Consider the following 18,249-nt stretch of genomic DNA (forward strand, 5'->3'; position numbering starts at 1 on the left):
AGTAAAGTGATCAGGGCAAAACCATGTGTTCCATGTCTGTTAGAAATAAAAGGCAAGGGGATAAGAGGGGTGTGAGGAGTAGCAGATAAGGAAGCAGAAACCATCTGTATTATAAACATAATTTCCTAGTGGCAAAAATTTGTAGCTTACTGTTTCAGTTCTGTCAGTAATATCTGCAGTTTATGCAGTAACTTCTACTGCCAAGTTCAGTTATAGAACTTTGTAAAAGAACAATTGAAATTGTATCAATACAGTGAAACCTCGATGCATCGTTTTCGGCGGGGGTGGGAAATAAAAACGATGAATGCGGGAAAACGATAGATGCGGGAAAGCATTAAAAATTTAAAAAAAACAATGTTTCTCTTTCAAAGTTACTTCTTTTTACCAAAAAAGTCTTTAATGGACAACTGGTTTGTCGAAACTTTACGTTTTAGACCAAACAGAGCACTTTCCACGTTCAAAATGTTTTCCTCGTCACGTTCACTAATATTAAGCGCATAAAAGAACAACTTCACTTTCGCCAATGCAGCGTGTGCTTCGGCAAAACTCGGCAAAGCTTCGGGCTCGCATTCGTCGTCTTCGTCTTCCTCACCACTCCCACCCCCTTCGCGAACAATAACAGGAAGAATGGAAATACTATTACTGCCGAACTCAACGAAACGTAGCTGTAGAAGACCCTGAACCGCTGGAAACGAGATGAACCAGAAGAATGAAAAGTGCCGCCAGCCTTTCCTTTGTACTTGTAATAAAAGCATTTGTGAAGAAATTCACACTGCACATGCCATCTGGCATCGGTGGAACGAAATATGAGTGCACCCTAATTAAAATCGTAAAATTTCTGACAATGCCATTCACTCCAACTATCACCCCTGCACCGCTGACCCTCATTCCAAAAGAATGTGCTGGTTGGGCGACATAACAGGTTACCACTACTGTGTATTCCAAAAACATTGTGCGTCTTTCGGTATTAATTTATCTCAAAACCCAGCATTTTAAATTCTCAGAAACGATCATTGCGGGAAAATTGTGGGCCGGGACTAAGATTTTTGAACGATCGATGCGATAAAACGATAGTTCGAGGAACGATAGAAGCGGGAAAATGTAACATTATTTTATATGGGATGTATTCGGGACCGAACAAAACGGACGATGCATCCGGGAAAACGATAGTTCCGGGAACGATGGATAGAGGTTTCACTGTATATTCATAGATAAAAATATCTTCACTGAAAGTGACATACAAGTTAAATTCACTGGGACTATTAATTTATATTTTATGCAACTTTTACTTTTTACTTCAGAAAAACCAAATATCCAAAGTCACGTCTAATTTACAGTAAACTCAAATTATCCACGCATGACTTCATTGGTTTGCACATTATCAAATTATGACTTTTCTTTTACTTTAATGCAGACATGTGTGAACTAGACTTTCATCTGCCTTCTACACTGTATGCTTCACTTCAGGGGTCAGTTAGGATTGAGAGGGCCTACAGGAGATATCCTTGGTCTTTTTTAAACATTAGTGTCTTACAGTCAATTGTTATTTTGTACTGTGCATCAGTTATGTGAAAGTTTGTAGGATTTGAGGTCCCACTATACGCCATGTATGTGCTCGGAAGGAGAGGAGGTATAGCTACTACACATTCTAAACCTCAGCACTAGATGGGGGTGAGTGGTCAGCATCACACCCCAGCCATGCTTACACCCGGGAAAGGACCCTGGTACCCAACGGATAAAACACTTGAGGAATTGAAGTAAAATGGTTGAGAAATTTAAGAAAATTCTACTGACAGTAAATCAAAACCTACGGTGAATATAAATATTTGGGCATGTGCAATATGTAACAAAATTAGCCAAAGATTATGAGGTAGGGATAGAAACTGTATGTGATATATTATTACAACAACAACAACAATAATAATAATGATAATAATCCATGGCATAACAGCCCTCTGAGAGAACAACAAAATGAAGTAAATTAAATTTGTAAAGGATTTTGACAGAGGTACTGGACCTTCCAACTACAAGAATTGAAAAAGTCTTCATACAATGAGGTGGATGTTGCCCTTCTTCAGTGGTTCAACCAGAAGTTTGCAGATGGAACATTTGTCTCTGGTCCCATGTACCACAGAAAGCCAAGTTCTTCATAAAGCTAAGGTGAGTTGAATCCCTCTGTTGGAAGGCTGAACAAACTAAAGTAATAATATGGAACTCACAGAACTGCTGTATGAGGTCTTAGTGCCAATGATGCTACTGCTGATACATTCCACAAAGAATTTCAGAATTTTGTACAGGAAAAAACATAGAACCTGATAAAACTTACTTTGCCAATAAGTCTGGACTATATTGGACAGGCTTGCCTACATGAAACCTTTTCTATTAAAGACAGAAGTATGCTCCTGGGCCTAATCGTCATGTTTTGCTAAATGCATCCAGAAATCACAAATAAGATGATTTTGTTACAGTGACACTACAGCCACCAGGAAAATTTGTATTACAAATAGAAGTTTAAACAACTCACAAAAACATACGACCATAACAAACCGATTCTCAAAACAAACATCAGTTGCATTTTGTGAATATACCAACAAAACATTTGGATTATCCATGTTTTTCGATTTTTGTGCATCTCCTCCCCTTCATTGTCCCAGATAACTGGCAGTTTACTGTATTATATTTTTAGATTTCATTAGTACGTATATAGGTGATGCTTAGAACAACATTTAAAATACAATATAAGTAATATTTTCTGATGAAGCAATTTGGAGGTGCAGTGAATCTTTCAATATTTACAAAAATTAGAGGCAGAACTTGTGACTTGGTAACCAAGTTATTCACATACCATGGTGTCCGCTATGTCTTGCCGGTAACATCGTAGCAACTCCTTCTCCTCATTGCTCCATGTATCTTCTGCAGCAGGCAGCATAGACTTATGTATCATCACCTCAGCCAGAGCTCTATACACTGGGGATAGCACCACCACATACAAGTTGAACTGCTCTGGTTCTGAAGCAATGATGTCATCCTGTTACATCAACAACATGCTTATTTCTTCCCAGAAGCACTAACATTCTTAGTGTCTACAATACAATATTTCTTTACACAACAGAAATGTGATCATGATGCATGAGACAGTGATAGTACGAAGCATACACTGATAGGTGGCTACCAAAAATATTAGTAGTACTTATTTCTGCCAACAGACGACTCTGCCAGCAATATAATAAAAATATATTAAGATTTCTGTCTTCTAGGTTGTTGCGCTGTGTAGTCTGGTCGATGTTTACCAACGTTTCAGAGGTCATACTGCCTCCGTCATCAGGGCGATGAATGTGCCAATAGGGTGTGTGGGGCTAGGTTTATAGGAGCCAGACTGTGAATGGAGTAGCCTGCCCCGAGTCAATGGGAGCAGGCGTGGGAGTGGACCAAGATTGGCATATTCATCGCCCTGATGACAGAGGCAGTATGACCTCTGAAACGTTGGTTAACATCAACCAGACTACACAGCGCAAAAACCCAGAAGACAGAAATCTTCATACTCACTGCTTTGAAAACCTCAAATCTTACAAAAATATATTATGATGCACGAGATTAATAAAGAATTGAACTGAATTATGGCAGGAGTGAGTGCGTTTCTAACATATCTTATTGAACACAAGACTGGAAAGGTATATGCTGATAATACAGAGTACATAAACCATCATACCTGCAAAATGTACCAGAAGCCTAGAGCCGATTGGCTCGTGTTCTCCTGTATAGGATATATGCCAGGACTATTGCTGCACTGAAATATCAGTTGTACCAACTGCAGGACATTAATCTTATAATCATCATTTAACAGCGAATCCAACATGAGTCGGGAGTGACTCTCTGCAAATGAAATAAATAAGCCATAGATGTTGGACACCAACTCCTGAAATAAGCACAAGCATACATATGGAATACAGGCTTCAGCAGTGAACAGCTTAATTGCAATAAAACAAATGCAATAAGCAGTGTGATTCTTAATTACATGTAATATAAAGGATCATTTTGTACTTCTAAAATTTACCCATAGAGTTCCCATAGACATATGGTTGCAACCATATTAGTGAGAATGTGAAATCAAATGAGACAAGCAATATTTACTCCATAATGGCATTTATTTATTAGATTTCAAGATAGGAGTATCTTTATGTTTACAAAAGTTGCTAAAAAATCTCTTCCATTACTTTTAATGCAAAAATGAGCCCTGTAATGCCAATAATTCCCGGTATACTGAAGAATTCATGGCATGTGTCATACTGACGTCAAAGCCACTTGAATAAAATGCCAAAATTAATTTGTAGGGTGACTCTTTTGAAGTAAACTATGCCCTTCAGATAGTCCCACAGACAGTAGTCAGCAGGTGTGAGATCAGGCAATCATGGGGGCTACAAAATCAACCTGTTTCATTCTATCCATCAATCTGGGTATGAGAATCCAAAAAGTGCTTCATGTCATGGACAAAATGACCAGAAGCTCCATCATACATAAACAACAGTTTGCCACACTGCCAGTGGTACATATTCCACTAACTGAGGTAATTCTTCTGTAAAAAATGTAAACAAGAGGTCCATAAAAGTCAAAGCAGCAGCTCATAACCCACCAAATTTAACCTGTACACAGGTCATTTAACATTCTTCTCTGCTGTTAAAAGAATGGCTACATCTTTACTGTGTAGTTCCTCACTAACAAACACAACAGCATTGCGACTCACCTGATCTCTTTCAGCACCATCTCGCTGTTGCTGCTGTGCTTCTATAATCTGTTTGAGAGGCAGCAACTTCTCCAGGAACCGAATACACGTGGAAGGATATTTGTGTGAATCAGGATGTGTTAGCATATTGCTAAGGGCATCCAATGCTGACTCAGCCAACCTGTACCAAATATCAAAGTTTCAGCATAAAGTGCAAAATTTGCTCTTACTAAAAAATATCGCCTTCACACTCAAAATTCCTGTAGGTTCAGCAACCAAACTCAATTCTTTAAACACATCCAAAACAACTTGTTCTTTATGTATAGTTTACAAAACAGCATTTGACATTATCTAGCAACACAAACTTCACATAACCATGATAAAACTAAGAAACAAAAGTGCTAACAATATTTTGTATCATACCAGACTGAGCACATAATAAGATTGTGGAAAATAAAGGAAGACTGTTATATTTAGCAAGAGGGCAGCAACAATCTGTAAAAATAATTATTATTATTGTTGCTGTTATTCTCAATGTCAAGCCATCGACATCTGTTCTGATCTTAGCAGTGCCTTTGACCTTGACCTTTGGCCATGCTTCTTCACAAACTTAATGCTGCTGGCTATACAAATTGGTTCCATAGTTAATTAACCAAGAGACTATCTAGTTCATTTCTCTGAGGCTGCCATCACTTATTGAAGCCATTTCTGGTGTTTCTCAAAAGTCTGTATTGTGGTCATTGCTACTTTACGCTTTCATCAATGACTTGTGTAATGTTATTACATTTTCTAATTATTTTCTGTTTGTTGATTACAAAGCTTTTCCAGGTCATAAAGTCTCCTCAGGATTGTTCTTTACCTCAATAGGACATTGACTGCACACATGGCTGGTGCATGATGCTTAATGTTGATACAACAACAATTATTTCTTGTTCAAGGAAAACCAGCATTCGTATTTTTTTGGTATAATCTTTGGGGATCCCTTGCCAATCAAATAAACGCTATAAAAGATCTCAGAATTGTTCTCAATTCAAATATGTATTTTCACCAACATGTGAGTCACACATTTCCACAAGCTATTAAGTCGCTGGGTCTTATCTGTGCCTTTACCTTCTAATCTTCTGATACTCTTCTGATGCCGTATTTTACTTTAGTCAGATCTAAACTTGAAAATGCCTTGAATGTATGGGATACCTTAACTTATATTTCTACTGATGCCAACAAGCTTTAGCAAATCCAAAAGTATCAAAATACAGTACACTCCTGATTATCTGGGCTAATGACGGGAAGAAGATGCATAAATAATTTAACAACATAGAAAATCCAAAATACTCTGTTTGATGCATTCATGAAAATTCACAAGTACGAAAAAAATGTACGCAACTGACATTTATTTTGAGAAACAGTTTGTAATGATTTCTGTGAACTGTTTAGACAGCTCCTCATAACAATATGAATTTCACTCTTATTCTCCCAACCCACTTCTCCTCCCCTTGTTTCAAGGTAGCATTGACAATGTCTGTCCTGTGTTGAAAGCCCAATTCATGCATTGCTCTCTAGCAATTATTCAGTGCCATCTTTGTTAAATGTTTTCTCATATCCTACACCATGCCAAGAACAACAAATTTGTTGATTTCATTGTTAGCAAACCTTGCAAATCACCTTTTCCTACATCTGGAATAAGTTTCCAACACAATCAAAAAAGCATTACTGGATTCAAGGAAGACCATGCCTGAGATATGCTGTATAGAATCCAACACCACAATTTCTTACCATAATGCTATTATTTTGTCATTCTCACCAACAAGTATTCTGAGACGGTAAGCCCAGCAGTGTTGTTTCATGGACATAATCACTCAATCAATACCCCATAAACTTTGGCTAATTTTGTCACCAATTTTCCATTCAAATTCTTCAAGTAACTTGAGCTTCCATTTTACTGACAGTACAATCTTCTTTTGATTTTCAGCCTTATTCTTTAGGATTCACAAGTGTTAACTGTAATTTTCACCTAAATGATGCAACAGAACAACAAAGCAAAACTGAATGTAAGAAAGACACCAATATTTGAAAAGAGCCAATCACACCTACAGCATACCCTCTCCCCACCATACCAATGATAATGACCTTGAAGCATCAAAATAAAAGAGTACTGTTTGACCATATCTTCTATAACTCTCCCCCCCCCCCCCCACAAACCTGAACCAGGTACAGATATTGAAAGCATAATTTACACATATGCGTAGCTCAGTCAGTATAGTGACAGGCTGCGAAGTGGATGACCGGGGTTCGATCCCCGACAGGGGCACAGGATTTTTCCTCTAGCCTCTGCATCCAGAATGGCTGTGGGGCCCGTCCACCCTCCTATACAATGGGTACCAGAGTCCTGTCCCGGGGATAAAGCACGGCCCGGGCGTGATGCTGACAACTCATCTATTGCTGAGGTTAAGAATGAGTTGGAGCTATACCTCCACTCCCCTCAAGCGCCTGCATGGTGTATAGTGGGACAGCTTTACTTTTTACTGTTTGACCATATCTTCTATAAACCCCCCCTCAAAAAAAAACTAAATCAGATACAAATAATGAAAGCATAATTTACATGTAAGCATCAATGTAAAAAGAAACACGTCACGCATGGATAATCTGCAAACTAGATAAACCACACGGATAATTGAGAATTTACTGTACAAGTATTTCTATAGCCAGCATAAAAATTTAAGTACTCTGCTTGACAAACAGTGTGCTACTAACTCTAACAGTCAATTTAAATACCATTTCTCAAACATTAAAGTTGGATTTGCCATACAAAATCATTCTCATCCAATTAACACAGGCTTACCCTGTTTGGTGGAGTTGTGGAGATGATGTACTGGCAAAAATAGATGCTACAAGATGATTTGCCAGCTTCTCACAGTCTGGAAGTGGCACTCCCAGCTGAAGCCATGAACCCGCACAACATACTGCCTGGTGTGTCACTTCAACTGCTGTTTCATTATTAGATGTTGATGTATCAGTTGCAAGGATGTTCTCCAACAGGGACAAAACTATAATACACCAACAAGAAATAATTTATCCAAGAAATGTACTTGGATAATATACTGCAACTGTTACATCAATCTTCTGTCAATGGTGTAGGCAGGAATACTACGGTCCTCGTAGACAGACGAAACAGAAACTATATATAATAAATTAAACCATAATTTGTCCAGACCACTAATATTAAGGTGGGGTGGTAAAGCACCCCTACTATTTCACTTGAAGTTGGAAAAGACCAAATGCGAACTCACCCTGAGGGATGCTTTTCTGAAGTTCAATTCTTACAGGACCTTTCTCATTCACTGCAAAATGTGAAGTCTGAAACTAGAAGTTCGAAGCAATCAGCTTTTACAGCAATAAAAGAAACACAGAGATGTTTAATGTCATTTAATCTTGCTATACTTTTCAGTATTATTTCTTGGGAGAGTGGGCACTGCACTGCACTGCATCAGTTTTTGGGAGTTTTAGTTAAAGTTGTTTCGTGCTCCCTCATGTTATAACATATTACTATATATTATTGCTAATCACAATAATATATCACTATCTTTTCTTTTCTATTTGTATTCTATGTAAATTCAGAATATATATACACACGCACACAGTGTTTCTGATCGCTGAGCTTTCACCTTATTTCATGCTGCACTTAAAAGTGGGGATGGCCCCATTAGAGCCACATCCTGGAAGTTTATTTTATAGCACACCTTGACATATCCCCAAAAGAAAAAATTTGGTGCACTTAAGTCTGGGAACCTGGCAGGCCACTCTAGAGATCCACAATATGTCCAGCCAGACTGTAAACTGTGTAAGATTTGAGGTTTTCACAGCGGTGACTATGAAGCTTTCTGTCTTCTGGGTCGTTGCGCTGTGTAGTCTGGTCGATGGATATTCATCGCCCTGATGACGGAGGCAGTATGACCTCTAAAACGTTGGTAACCATCGACCAGACTACACAGCGCAACAACCCAGAAGACAGAAAGCTTCAGACTGTAAACAGTTTGTACTATGCATTAATGGTGAAGGCCATAAAGGCAAGATTTCCCCAGATGTTATAAGCAACTGTCTCTAAATTACCATAAAGCCATACATACACAGAATACAATTAACTTAATGCATCTGTGTCATGTATCCAACACACAAACATTATAAACTTTGGCTGTTGTTTATTATGCGCTAAAGCTTTCTCTGGAGTTGGTATCTTATCCCTTTACACATTTACCACTCATACGTCCCTTCACCCATTTGGTGGAGTACAGTATTAACCCAACACATTTTAAATTCCCATCAGCATATGAATCAAAGACATCTGTTGAAAAATAAACATAGTAACTTTCTAATGACAATGCAAATGATACACATCACTGACTGATGACATACAGTTCAGAATCTAAACAGATAATACCATAACTCATATTTTATTTGCATTTCCTTGAACCCCCCCACACCCACTTGCTTCTCCATTCCTCCACCACCAAATATAAATTACACATTTTCAATTACCTAGTCCTATTAAAGGTTAAATCACTGGTATCTTTAATAATAGAAAATCTACAACTTTGGTTCTAAAACGTACACACTAAAATTTAAACTGGAGACTGACAAAATGAAACAAAACCAATCTCACAGTACAGCCTCACATAAGGCTGAGAAATAAATGCCACAAATTATATTGCAGCTTTTCAATTGCACTTTAACCTACACCAAATGTATTTATATTTACTAAACTGCTAATGCTTCAAGAAACACCATCTTTCAAAATAATTTAATAGAGTAACAATTAAGATTCAAATGATGCTGAAATTAATCACAGCGGTAAGTTTGTGGGCTTCACTTGGATTTTAATCATTCAGGTTATAACACTGTGCAATCTTGTAGGTGGTTATTGTTTCCCCAAGATGGAGGTGGTAAGTTCGTCTAAAACACTGGTAACCACCTGCAAGACTATACAGTATTACATCCCAAATCACAATCCAAATCGTCACCAGCAAGAAAACGTCAAACCACACACTAAATGGTTAATTTTTACAAAGACATAAATCGATGACTTACTCGATACCCATGTAGGAAACAAATACATGTTTTTCATTTACACTATCTTGTTCTAATCAAATAAAAAAAATGCTCAGGAATCCTAATTCTGTATTAACACAGAATGGTACAGTAAACTCTAAACTGTTTCAGTGAAACAAAAGTTTAATCCTAAGAATACAAAACTGCTATTACCTCTTCAGGAAGAACTGTAAGTATTTCAAGAAGAATCCACGCAGTTCTTTCAGGGGGGATGGCAGGTAAGTTGGATGGCTGGAAAGTTGCCAACAACTCAGGTACAGCATTTGGCCAATGGAGAGGAAGTGTATGAAGAACATATGCTGACAACTGAAATAAACAAAGATTTAGTGATCCTGCTAACAAATATTTGATTCTGGATATGTAACTTTTATATTCTATGATTCTGAGAACATTTGCCAGTAGCAGGACAGGGAGAAAAGACACTGAACACAACTTGTACATTAAAAAATAACATTTTAAATAAAGAATCACTACATTTAATGATTTAAATATAATTTCACTTACATTTTCAAGACTTTATTTTCTCAACAAACATGCTTCTACGTGGGAATCTGAATTCTAGTTTCAGCTGATCTGATAGCCCACACTTTTCTTACATGAATATAAAAAAATCATTAAAAATCATGTAAGATGCATTTTTTCACATTTTAAAATTTCTGAAACTGGGGTGCATCTTAATGGCATCTAAGAATCAATACAGCATCCTCCTTCCTGAAAACTTATTACTAAATCAAGGGAGAATCTTACAATTGATAGCATGTTAAAATTTAGGAAATATGGTAATCTTATATCACAGAATGAGTTTTTTGCCATATTTTCTATTTACAGTTAAACTGATACTGTGTCTGTACAACCTACAAATGTTTCACATAAGTCTCATAATGCCTACGATATTTGGTAAAGTTTGTAAGCATACGTAGGGCAGTCAAAAAGTTCCCAGAATTATGGTATAGCACTGTAATGGTAGGACATATGGCAACACTTACCTAATCACCTTCAAAGTAGGACCCTTGCACACACACACAGTTCCGGAGTTCGGCCGTTGCATTCGACACATCGCTGGTTGTGCAGCAATTCTTCGCCGAGAAAAGCATTCCCGTCATCACACAACCACCATATTCTCCGGATCTCACTCCAAGTGACTTCTGGCTGTTCCCTACTCTGAAAATGCGCCTCAAGGGGACGGGTTTCGCAACCATGGAGGACATCAAATCAAATGCAACGGCCGAACTCCGAAGATTCCAAACGAAGCCTTCTGCCGGTGCTTCCAACAATGGCAAGATCGATGGAGCAACCGTGTGTGCGCGCAAGGGTCCTACTTTGAAGGTGATTAGGTAAGCGTTGCCATATGTCCTACCATTACAGTGCTATACCACAATTCCGGGAACTTTTTGACTGCCCCTCGTAGTTCTCTTCTGTGTTTGATCCACATGTTGGTAAATTTATTAAGTTTTCATTTATTATGCACACCATAACCTAATCCTCATAATGAGTTTAGATTTTTACCTTGCAGAAAAAATGGTTAAGGCATAATATAAATTTTCTTTTTATTACTCTTACACAATTATCCTATTACTCATGCTCCTTCAGTTATAAGTTGTTATTCTCTTTTATTGTAACTTCAATATCACCCTGTATTTACACACAAAACTGAATTTGCTGATTGTTATGTTAACATTTCACTTTTCTTTATTTGGGCATGATGAAATCCCAGCTATTCTCCCTATGTTTTTAAATCTATTTCTGAGTTTTCTTTGGTCCACATCCATCTTTTCCTATTGACCTTTCCCATTCACAAGGTTTTCCTAGTCACTTTTAACAATCATCATACCTGGCAAAGCTATCTATATGGGAAAACTACTTTTCACCCAGAAGTTAAGTCTGTATTTGACTTTGTGGTATTGCAAATATTTAGGAGATGAATCTGAAAATTTTATGTGTAACCTAGCAACTTGAAAAAGCAATTTTAGACGTTACTCCATACGTGAAATATATCTAATAGTGAATTTACCAAGTTTATTCTTGTGTTGTTAATAACTGTAGGACTTTTATTCAGGAGACACCAGGTTCGAATCTCAGCCAGATTACTGGCTTAAATTTTCATGGTTTCCTTGAACTTCTCAAGGTGAAAGCACTTAATAACATCTCACAATATGCCGTCACCACCTCCTTCTAAATCCTTACTTACCATTCAAAATTATTTTCTTATCTCATTCAACACAGTATAAACATTATAAATAATAACATTCAATGACTCAGTTTACTGTTGAAAAAAATTTATGACTATTATGTGAATTCCATATACCAGGTGACACTCTGCCATTACACTGCGAACGCCACCACTCATTCCAAAGGTATGATGGGCATTATTAGTTCGTAATACTCACAGCGATACAGAGCCGGTTAAGAACAATCTTGGGACCGAGGCAATAACTTGCGACAGCTTCTAACAGCTGCTTCTTTAGGGATGCGTACTGCTCAGGGGGAACCTGGTGCCATGACTTTATCAACTTTGTGTGCAGAGTTGTTGCTGCAAAAAACTGAACTTCTGCAGACTGAAAATGAAAATAAAAACATTACACTACCTGCTTTTACCAGAGACAAAGTAAATGCTGAAGGCAGTATACCTCAGTGTGACATGAGGGTTACAAAGCATACTTTATTTACTTTATTCTATTTAATGACATTACAACACAACTTCAGGTAAAAATGTCTGAGTTTTAGGAACGCCAGACCACCACTATTTTAAAATTATTTCAAAATTCACTCAGAATTTGTAAAAATATTTGTATCCATGACACCTAACCCATGTATATTTACAACAGGAATTCATTGCAAAACAATCCAAACAACAAACAGCAAAGACACTGGCTGACAATGAGACGTTCTCCTACGATTTAACATGTCATCCTACCACTGTACACTATTCCAAGCCAGTTTGACATGGTTTCAGTTTCAAAACATACACAAAATAATTTCATTGCAAATCCTGTTTAATTACAACAATTATAAAGCTAATATCCAGCTAAATGATTATATAACCCTATTTTCTTTTTATAAAAACGAATCACTAATTCACTCTAATAACCTTGTTTGGTTGCAGCAAATGCCAGACAAAACTCCATGCCTCTGGAGAGGCCTGAGCAGTTGTAAGCCAGTGATGAGCATGTGCCTGCATTGCAGCATCGGTGTGGTAGAACTGTACCACTGCACGCTCGAGATTCTCCGCTGTGAACTCCATCTTAAACTCGGCCACAGATCAAATCTGTCAACGCAATATAATAGCAAATCTTTTAATCAACCAGAACCCTGAGGCTAATGTGAACATCAATGATTATTGATGAAAGACTCTCGGGTTACAAGCCGCATCAGGTAGCTGAATGGTGAATAAACCATATCTTACGTCAACGTTTCGACAACAATCTTTGCTCTCATCCTCAGGGCTGCTGCATAACAAATCTGATCCTTTGTAGCATGCTCGCCAATGAGAATGTTTACCTACACGGACTTTACTACAGATTTCATTTAAACACATTTTAATTAACCCAACTAACTTAATAGGTATAACAAATTCAATGTGAATGTTATACAATACTTATTTCCTGCCTAAGGCCTTCTTGAATTCTACAAACAGCTGATGTACTGGTCCACTACACTGACGTCAAATTTCCTTTCCACTATCTGCCAAATGCAGAATAACTAATCAGTAGTTTTTATGTAAAAATCTACACTGACTACCACAACTGTTTCACCTACATACAAATTAAACATAAGATAAGAATGTTGAATGATATTCTTTAGTAATTGCCACTATCAGGTTTGTAACGTTTTTGTATAAATAGGTACAAAAATAGGTTACTGCCACTGCAAAATTAACCCTTCAAAGACCACCTGCTTTACAAATAAATATTTCCGCACTTTGCCCACAAGGGATACTTATGGGTTTCATGTGATTCTCAGAGAGTAAGAGATAGTGAAGTATAACATAACGCCTCTTCTATTCAAATGTCAATGTCACCTTCACATGGTGCTCCCTGTTTGCACCAAAGAGAGTCTGACAATGGAGGAACAGTGGTGTGTATAACTGTTCCACCGGCTTGACAGGAGCTCATACATAGCAAACCTACCACCAGTCTTATAGCCATTGAAGGGCTGCTTCCCCAGCATGATGAAATTACTAAGTATAAAAAAGAAACTCAAAATAATGTTCAGACTGTCTTAACGGAACATGACCTGGATAATGAAAATCACGACATGGAATGTAAGAGAAATAAGGCATAAATTATAGATTTTGTCCAAAAAATTAGAAAAATAAAATATAGATAATGCAATTACATCAGAGACAAAAAAGAAGAACAAGGGCTCAACAGACATAGGCTCCCATGTTATGATTTAATCAAGGGTACCAAACGAAAATCGGGCAGCTTCAGGAGCAGCAACCTTAATAAGGTAGAGCTTGATAAATAAGATACTAGGATACATATGGATGTCATCCAGAATAATAAAGGTTAAAATCAGAACTGCAAGGCAGGAGTTTGATATCATCAAAGTATATGCACCAATGGGAGGTAAAGCGGAAGAAACAAATTTTTTACATAAACATTTAAGAAATTACTGGCAGAGTACATGATAAACCATTAATGCCTGTATTGAATTTGAAGGGTAAGCAACTATTAATAGTAACCGACCTCCTGAGACAACGCAGGAGTACTAACTACTCTGCCAAGACATTCAGTTGTAGACTTGTTGGTGGTTACCAACATTTCATAGGAACATACCACCTCTATCTAAAGTGTTGAATTGAGTCAGGATGGGATGTAAGACCAATGGGGATTGAAAGAAAATCAAGACTGGTACAGAGAAGGGAAAGATGACTGACAGCACCTTAACATTTCACAGAGTACTTAACCTTTATTACAGAAGTGTAGTTGGGAATTGTGTTCCATATAATGCAGGAACCTTAAGTAACATGATTTGTCTTCTGCGATGTTGCATTCTGTAGTCTGGTAAAAGTTTACCAATGTGCAATGTTGTCTGGGGACAGAACTTCAGAAACGTCGGTAAACTTCTACAAAATTACACCTGACAACATCCACATACAGTCGCTTTCACAGCAGCCATCCTGAAATGCCAACCTTTAAATAGCATGCCCCCCATGTCAACAGACATGTCAGTGATAAATATTACGCTATGTCAGGGCACCCCACTTTCGTTTGGATAATTATATTACACTTCGTTACTACACTACACAAGGTTACTATCGTTCAGTTGGCGGCCATGCTTTCCGGTCGAACTTTGCTAAGCCTTCGTTTATGAAACGATTAGCCAACAACGTACGAAGAAATGTAAATTACATAAAAACAACAAATAATCACAGACCACTTCCACACTTACCAAATTTCTTTTGTCCACCTTTTCAAAAACATGCTTGAGAGTTACAGAGTGTACTTAAAAATGCTGTTGTGATCACTACGGTGTTCTGCAACAAAACATTACAGTTCATAACGAAAGCTTAAATGTCTGTAGCGCTGAATGAATCTCTTCCTACCATAACAGTTATCTTGCATAAGTTACAAAATAAACGTCACCTCAGGTGTGACATCGTTCCACAGATGGTTATATTTACGTATCTCTGTGGCCCGGTATACGTCAATCAGGCTTGTGATCGTCTTCCCAGGCAATGTTCCGTACGGTGCGCATGTGCACCGTGTGCTCATCTTCACGTTGTTTTTTTCGCCTACTCTCATGCACAGCAAGTTGGATGAGCCATTTTTTTTAACTTGAGCAGGACAAGCGAACAGCATACGTAGTGACATCTTAGCAACGTAATTAAGAACTACTACCATAATAACTCCAATTCCTCACAACAGATGAATGACATAATTGATACGGAAAGTGACGTGCCAGAGGGAACCACTTTCTGGTGGTGTAGCTAACTAGTCCACCCGGCCCCGGGGGATATAAATTTAGGGGACTGGTCCTCCAGATTGCGGGTTAGATGATAAGCTGACAACCTACACCTATAAAACAAACATTGTTAGGAAACCGCAGCAAATAGCGGAAGCCAAGACCCGATCTGAGTTCTAGTGCACTTGATGAAATGTCAAATGACGATATCATTGGTTGCCAGTCCTAGTGTTCTTATGGGCCACTTACAAAGCATTTATGTATGACTGCACGGGTTGCTTATCAATGGTGTGGAATACACGCATTAGAATATAATCTAAAATGCTTGTAGTAGTTTATTATGGCTATATTTTTTGGTATTAAAATACCAACTTCAGGCCAATTTCATATAATGCACAAACCAGGTGCTAAAACTAAATGGAGATGAAAATTATATTACAAATTGACATAGATTTAAAACTGGATTAAAATTAACACAAATTTAAAATTTAATCAAGTGGGGCTACTTATACAGTGATACATTCGTAAAATTACAAAGTCAGGTCAGGAGCTATAAACTGATGTGTTAGTGATAAAGTGTAATAATATATAACACTCCTTTCATTAATGAACCCAGGACAGGAGATTGTTGGAAATATCAAAATAGTACTGCGAAAAAAGAGATTTAAAATGTCAGGCAAAAGACTTTTAAAACAATGGAAGGACTCTGTTTTGTGATATCATTAATAGGAGTTGTTTCACTCCAGTTTTGCCAGACTGGTGTCCAAAAATTCCATGCAGAAGAAGAACATGCTCTGGAAGCAAGTCCAGTCCTGTTAGATGTCAGTGCCTTACATTACTTTTGCATAAGTTATTTATGTAGTTCCTCACCTTCAGGTAATTTCCTGTTAATTTTGTATTTCCAGCAAGTAATTCTGTATCGTTTTAACAAAAGACAAGAGATAGGAAAGGACAAAGCATAGGGGTAGAGCACCCTAGTAAAGAAATGCAAGAACATTTTAATGGAATTTAGATGCCTGCTTTCCAGTATACATCTTTGGTCCACTGCTCAATGATCTTTAATAAATACTTTCTCAAACATCCATTTTAAATTACAGTGGATTCTGGATAATTGGGATACACTGGGACTAGAACACTTTGGTCCAATTAAGTGGCTGCCCTAATCATGCGAAGTTACACGTAAAGAGTTAAAAAGGTTTGTTCTTTAAGACTTGTCCGAAATAAACGGCTGTCCTGATTAACCAGAATCTACTGTATTTCAATTTTTAACATATGAATATTATTTTACTACAAATTGTAATCTAACAAAATCAGTATGCATATAACCTGATCTTATATTGCCCCTTTGCACAGTATATTCAATATTTCTGTTTTTCTCTGTATTTATAAATTCTGATCCATTAAGGGAAGAGACACACACAAAATTGTAAGCCCTTTTCCATTATGGAAAGTAGACTAATAGAACATTGGCAACTGACAATTTAATATGCAAGCTAGTAATTATCCTGCTAGAAAGGATGACTCAGAGTGTGATGATGAAGAAACATGCTCTGAGGCTAAAATGAATTTCCAGATCTTGTTACTGACAGTAATAGAGGGCCAGTGAAATGAAATTCTGAAATTTAAAGCATGAATTATTCATGCTGCTTTAAGTATAGCAATGAAACTTGCTATGTCTCAAAGTTTTGTTATAATGATATGCATCGTTTGTTGCCCAACACATCTTCCACATCATGAACCATTGATGCTGGAGTGACTGAGGACTGTATTCCTAATTCTGTCTTTTATCTCTCTTTAGACTCATTGGCTTTGTTAAGTACGTGATACCCTTGGCATAACCCCAAAAGTAAAAATCCATTGGGGTTGGTTTGGGAGATTTAGGTAGCCAAGAAATTGGCCCTAGTCTTCCAATCCATCTTCTTGACAAATGCCTGTCCAAGCTAACATGAACAACACAACTACAATGCAGAGGCACATCATCTAAGTGGAAGATGAGGTCAAGAAAAAAGAACAGACCAGTTACTTTAGGCTTTATTAGAAAACACAACATGTTCACTTTTAGACTGTTGCATTCATGCTCAATAAGTTTATTTGGCTCTTCTGAGTCCTAAATTTAGCAGCTGTGTCTGTTAACCTTCCTGAACTCTGGAAGTCTGCATGAGTTAATTTTGTCTTTACATAACATTTTCCATGTTTCACTCTTTAAAATAAGCTGACACATGTAAAAAAGATGGGACAACAAAGGAAGATTATTGCATATATAGTGAAGGAAAATTTACAACCCTTCCAAATGAGTAAACTATAAATATATTTTATGACAAAATTACAGAAAAATCATAACTACACTACAGCCAAGTGTGAAATGGCAGAAAACAGTATATCTGGTTCTACAGGTAGCAATGTTGTAAACAAAAGTACATACAAATACCACACTATAATTCTTAAAGCTTGATTTCTTATAATAAATACCATCTAAGGGCTTGTCAATTCATGTTCAACAGCTGCCTGGTAGTATGTGT

At 37.3% G+C, this 18,249-nt stretch overlaps 1 protein-coding gene across 3 annotated transcripts in view; it reads right to left on the reverse strand.

Annotated features, from left to right (window-relative positions):
• cdm (importin-13-like protein cdm) overlaps positions 1-15,576 on the reverse strand; it is a 30,665-nt gene extending 15,089 nt beyond the window's left edge. The window contains exons 1-10 of one of the 3 annotated variants that reach the window (XM_022078323.2): positions 15,412-15,576; positions 15,218-15,302; positions 12,912-13,088; positions 12,211-12,378; positions 9,977-10,129; positions 8,008-8,080; positions 7,560-7,764; positions 4,742-4,901; positions 3,710-3,916; positions 2,846-3,028 (exon numbers count right to left, since the gene is read on the reverse strand). In XM_022078323.2, the coding sequence (XP_021934015.1) occupies positions 2,846-3,028; positions 3,710-3,916; positions 4,742-4,901; positions 7,560-7,764; positions 8,008-8,080; positions 9,977-10,129; positions 12,211-12,378; positions 12,912-13,064 (1,302 nt within the window). In that variant the 5' untranslated portion in view covers positions 13,065-13,088; positions 15,218-15,302; positions 15,412-15,576. Of the gene's footprint in view, positions 1-2,845; positions 3,029-3,709; positions 3,917-4,741; positions 4,902-7,559; positions 7,765-8,007; positions 8,081-9,976; positions 10,130-12,210; positions 12,379-12,911; positions 13,089-14,732; positions 15,117-15,217 lie in introns of those variants that run through there. The other 2 variants (XM_022078325.2, XM_022078324.2) reach the window with 2 other exon arrangements.
• Between the last annotated feature and the right edge of the window lie 2,673 nt (positions 15,577-18,249).

The sequence above is a fragment of the Zootermopsis nevadensis genome, unplaced genomic scaffold, assembly GCF_977971745.1.
Source record: "Zootermopsis nevadensis isolate Lab colony 2312 unplaced genomic scaffold, Znev_1.0 Znev_ptg000001l, whole genome shotgun sequence".
NCBI classification, from domain to species: Eukaryota; Metazoa; Arthropoda; class Insecta; order Blattodea; family Termopsidae; genus Zootermopsis; species Zootermopsis nevadensis.